This window comes from Falco peregrinus, chromosome 3 (assembly GCF_023634155.1).
Source record: "Falco peregrinus isolate bFalPer1 chromosome 3, bFalPer1.pri, whole genome shotgun sequence".
Lineage (NCBI taxonomy): Eukaryota > Metazoa > Chordata > Aves > Falconiformes > Falconidae > Falco > Falco peregrinus.
The window spans coordinates 48,915,742-48,928,951 of record NC_073723.1 but is presented as its reverse complement, the minus strand read 5'-3'; the positions used below and the strand labels follow the sequence as shown (position 1 = coordinate 48,928,951).

Below are 13,210 nucleotides of genomic sequence, written 5' to 3'. Positions count from 1 at the left end.
GACCGCGAGAGGCGGCGGCGGCTGCGACTGCGCTGCGGCCTGGGCCGGGTGCGGCCGCTGTAGGCCCCGGGTGTGCCGGCGCCTGCTGGGGAAGCCCCGCGGGGGAGCCCGGCTGGAGCCCGCTGAACTGGAAGGCGCCAGGCTGCGCAGGCTGGTCACAAGGCAGGCTCTGCAAAGCTGCCTCTGCCTTTGGGTTTCCGGCGGTTTCGAAAGGGTTTGAACTAAAAAACCCTTCACTGTTAAAGGTATTTTTCAAGTAGCCAGACACATCTGCCAGATTATTTTGCACTTTTATAGTATAATTTTATGTGTCTGTGGTTTGAGTGTTTTCTGTAAAAATAATCTTTATATTGTATTATAAGGCCTAGGGGAAAAGGGATATGACAGTATTCTTGCATAGGTAAATATAAAACAGTAAGTCATGGGAAACGGGAAAACCAGCACAAATAAACCAAAGTGCATTGTTAGACGGAACTCATTTGTTCTCATCAGATCAGATGCCTTCATCACCAAAATAAATCTCTTGTCTTACGGCCAAGGAGCTAATGATTCTTACTCATCTTGAAATGTATTAGGCTATTCAGGCACTCTGTATTGAAATTACTGGATCATTTCAGTCTGTTCCAAATACGCAGAGCAACTCTGAATGAGTATGGGAAACACATTTCGATCAAAATGGAATACTTTGTTCTTTGTCTTCTATCCCATACATCTTTGTCAGATATTTACTCACAGAAAATCAATCTACTCATTGTATTTGCCAGGCAGTATCTGGCTAACATGGATGCTTTTTTGGCAGCTCAAACAGCAGCTGAATGCACGCTATGCTTCTTTCACATCCTTCCCACTGGCATGTTCCATACCAATCTGGGTCATTTTTTCACAAAGCTTTTGCTCAGCAGCTTTAATGTATTCATCAGTATGCCTTCATGAAATACATTGGAGAAGCCTTTGCACCAACTGTGTAACATTAAACATGCAGCCTCAGGCTGCTTGGATACATAGTATTTATGCCAGGGGATCCCTTTTATTGCTAATATTAGGTCATTTTCACAGGTAGCTTTTTGTGTTTTATCTCTAGTGTGCGTTCTTGCCTCATGTACTGTACCCAATTCAAATCTGTGTAAGAAAATACAGTTTATGCATAAAAGATTCCTAATTAGGAGCTTCACATTATGCCAGGTGCTTATCAAGTATGCTGAACCTGACTCTTGCTGTAGAACATCCTTTTGGGACACGAACAAAGTTTTGTCTTCCCTCTCTACCGTGCTATTAACCACATAAACGTCAGTTCCATAAGGTGGCGTGCTGATGAACCTCCAGCTAGGAGATCAGTAATCTGCTCATAATTAAATCAAACTTTTAATCTTTTAGCCAATATAGCTGGAACCATGTTACCTGAATTCCCAGTGGCTGCTAGCATGGCTCAGGGTCACTGGAGAAATGCGAGTTCTGCATGGATTGCGCATAGGCGAATCACACAGTAGTGGGATGGCCTGTGTGGGCATGGGGCAGTCTGCCAGTTACAAATGTTCAAAGAACTGAGCTGCTGAAATCCCGAAGGAATTGCTGAAAACATCTGAATTATGAATCTTTCAAAGACCTGTAAGTTGGCTGTCTCTTTACAGTGAGATATCTATCTTAGGAATGATACTTTTCTACCTAATTTCAATGTTCTGCTTAGTGTAGTGACAGCTTTACAAGGCAAAGCATACTCTAAACTTACGTATTTTTCTCTGTCCTAGTGACCAAAAGGGACTTGGGTAAGATGGTTGTGCATACCAGCATTTCATGTGTATTGTTACATTGTAATTGTTAGTAATCTTTTCTGAAGGGGGTAAGAAGCTATACAGATTTCATACTGAAACATGAATTTCTGCAACGTGATTCCCATTTCACCCCTACTTACTCTCAGAACTGGCAGAGCTATTGGCTGACCTTTTCTCCAAGATGAAACCTGAAGCAGACATTCAACATGGAACAAGGTTTTCATCAAACAAGTTTCAGGACTGAAAGCAGGTATCACACTTAGGAGCATCAAGTGACTTTCACAACGGGAACCAGCCTTTCTGCTCTGTAACTTCTCAGCAGCAGCTTCTAGAATTCAGTTCTTCGCTCCAGTGAGCCTACCTCCACCAGCGGCATGCCCCCTCCACCAGAGAGTACCTGACTTCCCACCCGACCAATGTACCGATTGAAGCTGCTGTATGATTTTCCAGTAGGTCCACTTTTTGGATTAAAATAATTGAAGTGATCAAGTACTGCACCAGTACAAGGAAAAGCCTCTAATAATAATGCACGTTTCCAGTGAGTATCCACCTTCAAACGTTTTTGGTTGACGCAGGGCACGGTGGTTCCAGTTGCTCTGCGCGCTGCCACCAGCTGTGTTCAGGTGCGGGCTGGCGGTTTGCGAGGCCTGGCGTTAAAGTACTCGGCTGAGATCTGTGTGAGGAACAGAAAAGCAGATACGGGAAAACGAAATGCGGTTTGGGACCTACGCCTAATCCGTTGGTATTCTTAGTTAACGCACGACTAAAAGGACGGGTCCGTGTTCACCTGTAACCCTCCGCGCCTTCCCCGTTCTCCCAGGACGGCGGTGCGTGGCCGTCGGCCGGCCGGGACGCGGGAGGGCAGCCGGGCTCCATCCCGCCCCGCCGCCGGCCCGCAGGACGCCTCAGCCGCACCGCGCCCCTCGGCGGCCCCGGCCGCGCACGCCGCGCCTCTCCCCGCGCCGCGCCTCGGGCGCCCGTGACCCCGGCGCCGGCTGGAGCGGCGGAGCCAGCGCCCCCCTCCGTCCGCACCCGCCCCGCCGGCGGGGCAGGCTGCGCGACACTGTTGGGAGGGCGCGGGAGGTGCGGTTTACGGTTCTGCCGTAAAGCAGCTCGCCCGCGCCACCCTTAGTGCTGCCCTTGGGAGGTGAGCGGATATGAGTGGGAATGGCGGGACCAAGGCCTTGGAGCTGCTGCGGTCGCTGCCCAGGGTTAGTCTGGCCAACCTAAGGCCCAGCCCGGGCTCCAAAAAGCGGGTGAGTGCCTGCAGCTTGTCGGGTGGGTGGCGGGCGCGCTTTCCCTGCGGCGGCGGGCCTCTACGTCGTCGTCGGGCATGCCCGGCCCCGGTGGCGGTTTCTTCGGGGCCTGTCACAGGGCCTTTGGGGAGATGGTGGCAGGTTCCAGGAGAGCGGCCTGTGGCAGCGGGTGGCACTGCAGTGTGTGTTGGCCCTGTTCTTGCCCTTTGCGTGCCCTACAGCCGGTGCGCGTGGATGTCCTCTCGGAGGACTTGGCTGATGGGTGATCCTAGCGAAACCTCGGGGCCGTTGTTGGAAGGCGGGTGGAAATAGGAAAGTATGGAATAACGAATGTTTATGGGATGGGGTAATATGCCAGAAAAGGCAAGGAAGGTTAAAAGGTTTAAAAGGAAAAGGGTTGTGGTGCCAGCCACCGTTTCTTGTTACTATTGCTTTCTCAAAAACAAAACTAAATCTTCCCTGTCTCATTGTAAAGTGATAGACAAATAAAGGAAAGAAACCAGGAGGAACCCAATCTGGGGTGTGTGTGTCGGATATCTGTGTACAGGGGATGAAGTTAAAGGGCTAAAGTCGTACGAATAGGGGACTGACAGGGGACTGTCCCTGCAGCACTTCCCTGTCAGTGCTCAGGGCTCCCTAGAGATGCCAACAGAGCTGGTGAGTGCTGCATAGCGGTAACCCCATAAACCTGTGACAAGACAACAGAATGGAAATTCTTCCCCCTACAGCTGTTGGGGTTCTGCTGTCAGGTTACTTCACTTGGAGATGTGAATGTCCATCTTGGCCAGGATCAATTTAAGGTAGAAGTAGCACTGTTCAGTGCTGGAGTGGTGATTCTTAAGGTTTTTCAAACTAATCCAGCCTCCAAAATGGTATTTTCAAGCTTAGCATTGAGAAGTTGAGAGATAGTCTGAACTTGTGATTTACTGGAGCTGATGCTTACCTGCCAGTGTCTGTCCTCGGGACTCTGTTTTTCAAGGTATCTGTTGGGTTTAGGAGAACATTATTTTTTTTTTTAATCTTGAAAGTAGAAATTTTTGTACACTCATTCAGTCTTTAGCAAGTAACTTGCAACTCCATCTAAGAAATGAGCAATGTTTTCCCCATGCTGCTGCTGTTTGTCTTCCATTAGAATTTGTACAAGTGACCTCAGCTCTGTTTGTCTGGTTGTTTTGATTTTGGTGTCAGACAGCCTTATTCTCAAATAAGCAGATTTAACAGCATTTGTCTTCACAAACAGAAGTTGTATAAAAAAATTTTGATTGGCTCCTCCAACAGTCTAAAATCTGGTCAATGTACTGATTACATTCCTTGTCAGTGAGCTTGTATTTACTAAAGTCATGGTGCAGTCTGGGGGGGGTGATGAGCAACTGCCAGAAAGGGTGGGTGTCCCTCTGCCACCAGGTGGTCACACCTGCTGTGTATTTCCTACCACTGCTAGAGGTTGTGCAGTGAGCCAAAGCAGGGAACTAAACCAGCAGAAAAATAGTTAGACGAAAGTTAGGTTTCATCTAGTTTAATTCCATTACCTGTCCAGCACAGGGCCCCACAACTGCTTGTGTCAGCACAAGAGACACTGAGTAAAGCAGCATAGTGCGTGGGCTGGGGACAACTCAACTTCCTTTGGTGACTGGGATAGTCTAGTCTAGCTTCTGATGTATGTCTGTACTGACTCTTGTACCAATATTTCAGTGCACATTAAGTACTCCATAACTTTGGAAAACCTACGGACACAATAAAGAGCATGAAACAGCAAATTTTAGGTCTTTACGGTGTTAGGCTAGTAATCAAATACCATGTTGTAAAGAGCAGTTTTCAGACCTGAGTTTTACTCAGTATTCTGGCTGCAGTCTAACTGCATATAGCAATTTGTGGGATCACGGTGCTTGAAGTTTGGTTATTTGAATGTTGAATAAAAAAAAAAAAGAGAAATTGAAGAGGCTTACTGTAGCCTGTTTAATAATTATTTACATTGTTATTGATCCAGCAGTGACTGTGCTGCAACTTAACAAAAGTTAGCTTATAAGCAGTACAAATACTGTTCAGAACGCATTGCTTCACATATCTCTAGTGACTGATTCACACTGAGGAACTCTGGAAAATAACAAATGTGTGAATTGTGTTGTGCAGATAAGAGACTGGTTAGCAATGTGACATTGCTCCTTCCACATGTGTTCACACTCCAGTAAATGGTAGCTTAAATGGGAAAAACTTTGTAAGATCAAATGGATCTATCTCTTAATTTTTCCTCAAGGATCAGCATTTTGCTTAGCTGTTCATATCTCTGAAATCATGTTTTAGAGATGCTTATCTCCAAAATCATTGACTAAATGTATCAATGTATCATTGATTGTTTTCAAGGAGAGAAGACGTGGCCGTGGAAGATATGGAGGTAGGAAGTGTGGTCGAGGTCATAAAGGAGAAAGACAAAGAGGAAATCGCCCCCGATTAGGCTTTGAGGGTGGTCAAACTCCGTTTTACTTGGCCATACCAAAATATGGGTTTAATGAGGGACATAGGTAAGTTTCTTCACATTTACCTGGAAATTGATCATTGTCTGCTTTTCTTGATCTTCCTTCTGAAGCTAGAAGCCAATATGCCAAAACAGGCCTAACTGAAAGTGAGCTATTCCTCTCAGATTGTTAGCTTCCTTAACAACAGCATCTCCCACTTCTTCTGAGATTATTTTTTTAATGAATTCACTCATTTTCTGTTACTTCACAGCTCTGCTTATTTGTACTTTTCTTTGCATAATCCTGCATCTGTAGCAGGCTACCCTTCCTTCTACAGCTGAGTGCGATTCTTCTCTGAGACCACTCCTCTGTACATGTTTGTTTCTCTCTTTGCCTGCCTGCACAGCAGGTAACATGCTGAACTGACTGGGAACAGGCCCATTGACTCAAGTGAGCATGTTAAGCACGGAAGTGTAATGCAAAGCCTTGCTTTGTTATTTCTGTTAGCTTTATTCATGTGAAGCTCTGATCTGCTGCTAGCCAAACAATTCTGCTTCTTTTCATGACTCTACTTTTTTAGTCCTGCAACACTGCAGTCTTTGTCTGTACTCCACCTGTTCCACCTAGGATTTTAACAAGCTCTTTAATATCAAATCTCCTGGATGAGGCCATGAAGTCATCTTTCACCATTGTTCTCCTCAGGTGCTGGGACTGGTTTGACGCTTTTGTCCTCTTCACACCCTGTTTGTTTGTTCTGTGTCCATCTTCCAGCTTTTTAATTTTTAAAATTATTCATCTAACGTGTCTTGTCTGCAGTCACTGTTCTTAGCTGGAGAGCTGTATGCTGGTGTTTTATTAATTTCCTTCACTTATATTGATGATTACAAAACTGGTTTTTAATTTTTTGTTGTTGTTTAAAGTTGGTTTTGTTTCCTAGGATAGCATGTATGTTACCTGGGTCAGTAATCATTTTGTTGCTTTTAGGTATGATCGTGAAAACTTCTGTACCTGTATGGTGCTGTTACAGGCAAAACATGCCACACTTAGCAGACAGTTCAAGAATAAAAAGATAAATATGTGTGTGTTTGTGAATTGTTAAACTTGCAGGTTGATTTCATGTTTCATTTGCTGATATAACTTCATCAAATAGCTGTGCATTTTTATATTTGCATTCTTTATGCATGCAGTATAACTTGCAGACCTGTACTGGTTGCTAAACATTTTCTCTGTGAGTCTTACTAATTTTGAAGTTCAAACTCTATTTCCAAGTACTGTCATTGCCTCCTGTTTGTTTAAGTTACTCTCAAGAGTAAATGAGAAAAAATTTCCATAGCTGAAGACAAGAGTTTAGATTTGCAGTCCTACAAAGGAAACACTGCAGAATGCAGACACTGAGCGTCTTGTGTTAACAGTGGTTACGAGTTCATGAATTACCAATAGCAAAAATCCAGGCTTCTGCAGTGACAAGAAATTAGTAGGGTCTTGCTGTTTTTAACCAGATCTGACAGCATTTGGAAACAAAAAAAAATACTCCAATTTCTTTTCAATGTTTGCAGAATTTCAGTGTCATCTATTGTAAATGTTTGTCTAGTGAACATTGAAAGTGTACTTCAGAGGCGCTATCATGGCAGGATGGGAGTATGCTGAGCAATGTCCCTGCCTGTTTATCTTCACCTCCTTCTTTCTGTCTACAGTAGTGTTCCTCCACTTCTTGAACTTCTCCTTTCTTAAGAGCTGTCTGATGGTGTAAATTCTGTTGTTTTTCTTTCTTATTTAGCTTGCCAATAACAGAGATAAGCTCTCAGTTTTTCTGCTACCACACACAAATTTCCTGTAGTGGTGGTCAAACCGATTGTATGAGAAAGCTTTGAGCATCAGTGTAAGTTATGTGCAGTAGCTATAGACATTGGGATGGGGAAAACTGTTCTAAGGATCGGTTTGTGTAGTAAAGTTAGAACTTCATAAAATGCAGTAGTTTCTGCTGAAGCTGATGGCTATTGACAAAATACTCCAACTTCCTTTGGGGGTATGGGTCAGTATGCATTTTCTTGATACTTCTCTTCCTTTGTGGTATTTTGAGGAACATTCCATTCGGTACTTGTGAGATGTCAGGTACAGTGGTAATAGACTAAAATATCTTGTTGGATATAGGTAAACTATGCAGGAGCACATACAGGGTTGGGCAGATAGTCTTTGACTAAATTTGTATGGGAGGAGAGGCTATATTTGGTTTTGATTGTGGTTTATTTAGGGTTTTTTGCTTGGATTTCCTGAATGAAATTTTCAGTGAAGCTACCAAGCTGGACTCACTTTGAAGAAGGTAGTTATTTAGAATCTAGTTGAGTTACCAAGAAATGCTGACGTTTTGATTTCTTCATCTTTTTAGCTTCCTTAAACCAGTCGACAAGTAGAGAGGTATTCTGGAGTAAATTGAGCTCAGCAACAGCAAAATAATTAATATATTGGAGGGGGTGTGTGTGTGACCAACCTGAAGGCATAATGGAGTCTTGGCCTGTGACTAGGGCTTGTATTTGCATTAAATTAAACTTAAAATTTTGGTTTATGGATAGGTGCATTTTAAACACTTACTTGGTAATTTTAAGAGTAGGTAGAAAACAAAATATTATGTGTTGTGCCTTGGTTAACTAGTTCCTGTTGACGCTTCAGTGTTTGAAATTTTTCATTGTTTTGTTTGTTTTCTGTGTTCCTCTCCCCAGCCTCAGACGGCAGTATCAACCGCTCAGTCTTCAGAGGCTGCAGTACCTGATCGATTTGGGTAGAGTTGACCCCACACAGCCAATTGACTTAACACAGCTCACTAACGCCAGAGGTGTAACAGTGCAGCCTCTCAAAAGGGATTATGGCGTCCAGCTGGTGGAGGAGGTATACATGCAAGATGCTTATTACCTCGGGCAGTATAAAAGCTTGGGTTTTCTGTTTTTCCATGCCAGGCAGTCAGGTTGTCCTTCTCGTGTTTTGGGAGCAACTTTGCTTTTCTAAATCGCTTTGCTGTGGGATGTTATGATGATAACCCCGCTAGAGGGCACTGTGGATTTGCAAAAAAAAAAACCCCAAAAACAAACCAAAACCCAAAACAAACGAAACCCCAGTATGATGTTTTAAGACCTGAGACACTACAGAAATTGCAGATAAGAAGCATGTAACAAGAGGTTAAAGTATTTGACAACAGAAGACTAGAATATGCTGAAAGAAATGTGTGAATATTTTTTGGACAGGCAAAGGGTTTTTTTCATTCAATCTGGGTGACTGAGCGAGAGCAGTTTGGTTACCTGTCTTGATGCAGGGAACAGACAAATCATAATACTTTGCAGGATTTCACGTTTCTTAAAATTTTGCAGAGAGGAATAAGTGTATGTCCTAAAATACTCATTTTAATGTTACTCTGATTTGTGTTGAAATTTACAGGGCGCTGATATTTTTTCAGCAAAAGTAAATATTGAAGTGCAGAGGGCATCTGAATTAGCAATTGCAGCCATAGAAAAAAATGGAGGTGTGGTAACAACAGCATTTTATGATCCGAGGAGTCTGGGTAAGAATTCCTTTCCATTTCTGCCTCTCTTTCTCTCTGAATGTGCAAAGATTAAATGATCCAAATAAAAGTTTCAAATATAGTTCTTCTGGAAAATCATCCACTTTTTCTCTTCTAAAAGCTTCAACAGCACACTGTTACACAAATGTTGAACTGTAATGCATTCAGTTTTGCTTTTATTAACCATTTGCTTGTTCAGCCCTACCAGTGTTAGCAGTCATTTACCAGTCAGCCAATTAAATCCAAGTAGCTTTATAAACAGAGTAACTCATAAAAGATTGTTTCTTTGAATATTTGTCTTCCAACTTTCTCATGTGTTTAATAATACTTAAGAAAACTGGGGGGGGGGGGGGGGGGGGGGGGCAGAATTAGGTTTAAAACCCACTGTGGATATTTCTGGTTTTAATTTAAAATAATTTTCTAGTTGAAGTGAGGAAATAACCGAGTTACAGAAGCTCAGAATCATTCCAGTCAAAATGGCTATTGTTTTCAGAACACTTTCACTGAAGAATGAGGCTTTGCTTTGCTTGAGGCTGCATCCTGCCTAATATTCATTCATGCAGGTTTTATTGACAATAATGGAGCTTTCATGTGTGAATGAGGCTGAGAACAAGAGGAATAGACATTTTTAGTTTGCAAAATGTGTTACTCTGGAGTGATAAAAGTCCTTTTTTTCCAGTCCAGAAAACAATAAAAATACTAAGGTTAAAAGGATCTGGAGTGTAATTTGCCAAATTCAGTAAAACTTGAGGAGAAGATAGTCTTCACAAACGGCTAGATAGATGCATGTGCCATTGATTCTTCATTTAAAAATATTTATAGAAACACTACATTTGACATTTGTTGGTACACTATGTAAATAGCCGTGCAAATGTGTTTCTTCTAACCTGGAAGTCAGTCCTTTAAATATATGAAGGCATCTATTTTAGTTATTGTATCTTTCCAAAGTAGGTATTCTAAATGCATTAGAAGTAACGATTCATCCAGGTTGTCATTATAAATACCAGTTAAAACAGAGTTGTTTGTTTGGTTAAGTGAAACTTATGAACCACTATCTTGTTCTGAATAAGAATAACTTAAGCCAAGAAATACAGGGTTCTGCTTGATACTTTTTAATAATAAGAGTTCAATAATTTATGTGGCACAAAGTACTAAATAAAGATATTAAATGACACCTTCTTAAATATGTATTGTAAAGCATACTATCTAATTTTCTTTCATGTTTGCCCACAGAAATTTTATGTAAGCCAGTAGTATTTTTTCTGCGTGGCCAGCCTATTCCAAAGCGAATGCTTCCACCTGAAGATCTAGTGCGTTACTACACTGATGCCAGGAATCGTGGGTACCTGGCAGATCCATCTAAGGTTGCAGAAGCCAGGCTTGAACTTGCCAAGAAATACGGCTATGTCTTACCAGACATAACTAAGGATGAACTCTTCAAAATGTTAAGCTCACGCAAGGATCCCAGACAGATATTTTTTGGTCTTGCTCCAGGATGGATCGTGAACATGGCAGACAAGAAAATTCTAAAACCAACTGATGAGAGTCTGTTAAAATACTATAGCTCATGAATTCAGCACTGGAGACAACTGCAGGTGTACAGGAAACATCTGGGTATGAAATAATGGATATGAAGTGGTGTTTGGTTTTTTTAAGACTCCTGTTATACTAGGCAAAACATAAATTTTTGTTTATGTAATCTTCTGGTGTAGCTCTTGACTTCTTTATTTTCATAACACAGTGTATGAAAAGTTCACATTTGGAAACAGCATAGACTCTGACATAAATGTGTGTTTGGGCACTTTCTCTTGTGATTATTTGCCAGGGTTTGGAGACTGTGTTTTTTTCAGACAGAATGTTTCCAAGTTGCATTTATTTCAGGGGATGATTTGACCTACAAGTTCATTCAAAGCTTATTCAAAGAATAACTTGACCTAAAAATTAGTTAATATCTTTCCCTCCGTCAATTTAAAATTTGAAACATGGCTGTATAAAATTAGTATTAGTTTTACAATCATATTACATAATGTTACAATTGATGTTTTGGAAAATTATATCTTGATATACCTCTAAGAGATAGACCATCTGGTTTTGGATGGGGAAAATTACAAACCCAACCAGAAATAACAAAATACAGAAGGATTCATTAACCTCTTCAATTCCATAGCAATGTTTTGGATTTTGCCACTACCATCAATAGCTCTAGAGCTTAAGAAGTCTTCATTTTGTCTTACTCTTTCAGATGGAATTGAGAAAGACAGCAGTTTTAGTTTAAAAGAGACTTTGTTTAAAAAAAAGTTTAAAAGGACTTTTAAACTTTTTGTGCAGTTTAAAAGAACTTTCTATCTAAATTTGGAGGGGAAAAAATGATGGCCATCTTAAATCAATGGCTTTTATTATTCAAACAAAATTTAAAACTTGTCCAGACACAAATATAATGTCATTAATAAAAGTGCATAGCAGAATCCAGAATCAATGAATATTAAGACAGTGACAGTAGATTGTGGTGGGGATTGTAGATGGGGATGTGGTGGACAGAGTGCACAATTAGGATTCAGCTTTCAGCTTGATCACAGTTTGCATATGTAACAGCGGACAAATGAATTTAGATTTTGCGAAAAGTTATGAACAGATTGGTTTTATGGGAAGCAGTATTTTAATTAACTCTGACTTGATATACTCTTGAAAATCATTTTCCAGCAAATGTTTGTTTTATCAATCTCTCCAGAATACTGTGTTATTACTATGCAAGAGTATTCTAGGTTTCATGCAGAAGCTTAGGATTGGGCACTTCGGATGATAAACCAAGCAGTAAATTGAAAGATGAGAGAGGAAATTAATTACCAGAATTTGCTCTGATTCCTCAGAAGTTAATGAGATGCTTCATTAAAGTTCATGTAATTATGGAAGCTGAATTTGGCTTTAAAGTAGGGATAATTTGATTATTAGGGTGCAGGAAACAGGCCGGAAGACCAGAACACAAGAAGTCTTGCTTTGCAATTTTTGTTTGTGCCCTTGGAAGTGCTACTGACAGTTTCCTGTAGCTGCCAAACCGTCCCATCTCCTAGGGAAAGCCCTCCGAGTGCCAGAATCTCCTGTTTCTCCTGTATGACACCTGTATTTTGCTGGTGTGCCATGGAGGGGGAGGGGGAAAGAAAAAAAAATTACAAAATACCTTGTTTTTCTTTCAGAGAATAAGAAAAGGCAGATGAATTTTTTTGTTGGTGTTTGTTAACCAACCCAGATTTTTGCTTCATTCAACAAACTACCTTTTCAATTAACATGAACATCTGTAATCACAAAACAAAATAAAACAAGTCTTCTATTCTTGTGCTGATTAAATAACCTGAAATCCAGAGATTAACATTGGAAAGTCACTGATTTTTGACAATTTTACTTTTCAGCTTCTGTTGTTTGTTGTTAATGTGTGTTAGATGCTATCAGCAATGGTTGTTCTCCTGACTTGTGGTTTAAGTATAGGTGAAACAGCAAAACAACACCAATATAAAATTGGATTGTGAATAACAGGAATTCAGTCTTAGTGGCGTTAACATTCATATTTTATAAGGTGCACAACACTGTTTTGGCACATTAAGAATAACACCATGTGCCAAAAAAAGTATAGCTAGTGCTAACTTGAATGTGAAGTAAATAACTTTCTCACTTTAGATGTATCCTGTTCTGCATCCTGATGATTGTTGGTTTGGAACCTTAAATGACAAGCAATATATTTTTTTTAACCTTTTTTTTTCTTTCTTTTTGTTATTACAATACTACTGCCTCCATTTGGGAAGGAGTTGGAGCGGGGGGAAGAGTATTTATTGCCTTCCCTTATTTGTGCCATAATGTTTCTGTTTTTATGAATCAATTCACAATTGTATTTTGTGGAGGTGGTGGTACTCAACAGGAAAGCTACTTAACTGGAAGTGAAGAAGGAAGTTAGTCATATTAGTGAAGACCAGAAGACAAAAGTGTTTATGTATCATTGTGTATTTTTGGGAGGAGAAGAGGGGGAAAGCAACTTTGTTTCCACTCCTGCTCTTTGTATTAAAATGAACAAATTGGTCTTGGCAATTTTTTTCCCTAAATCAACTTCTTTGATACACACACGCATGCATGCGCTGGTTTCGGTAGGTTTCTAAATGGTTTTCAGGTGAAAGGGTAACTTGGATAAAATGATAA

At 41.0% G+C, this 13,210-nt stretch overlaps 1 protein-coding gene across 1 annotated transcript; it reads left to right on the top strand.

Moving 5' to 3' along the window:
• Positions 1 to 2,865: 2,865 nt before the first annotated feature.
• MRPL15 (mitochondrial ribosomal protein L15) lies at positions 2,866 to 12,384 on the top strand. Its single transcript, XM_005240757.4, has 5 exons — positions 2,866 to 3,025; positions 5,387 to 5,544; positions 8,196 to 8,361; positions 8,905 to 9,028; positions 10,262 to 12,384. Exons 1-5 carry the CDS (start codon positions 2,927 to 2,929, stop codon positions 10,597 to 10,599), a joined length of 885 nt encoding a protein of 294 aa, XP_005240814.1. The 5' UTR covers positions 2,866 to 2,926; the 3' UTR covers positions 10,600 to 12,384.
• Positions 12,385 to 13,210: the final 826 nt, after the last annotated feature.

Coding starts and splice junctions, on each gene's coding strand:
- MRPL15 (XM_005240757.4), top strand. CDS start 2,927: ATGAGTGGGAATGGCGGGACCAAGGCCTTGGAGCTGCTGCGGTCGCTG. Junction 5,545..8,195: donor GGGTTTAATGAGGGACATAG/GTAAGTTTCTTC, acceptor TCCTCTCCCCAG/CCTCAGACGGCAGTATCAAC. Junction 8,362..8,904: donor GCGTCCAGCTGGTGGAGGAG/GTATACATGCAA, acceptor TGAAATTTACAG/GGCGCTGATATTTTTTCAGC.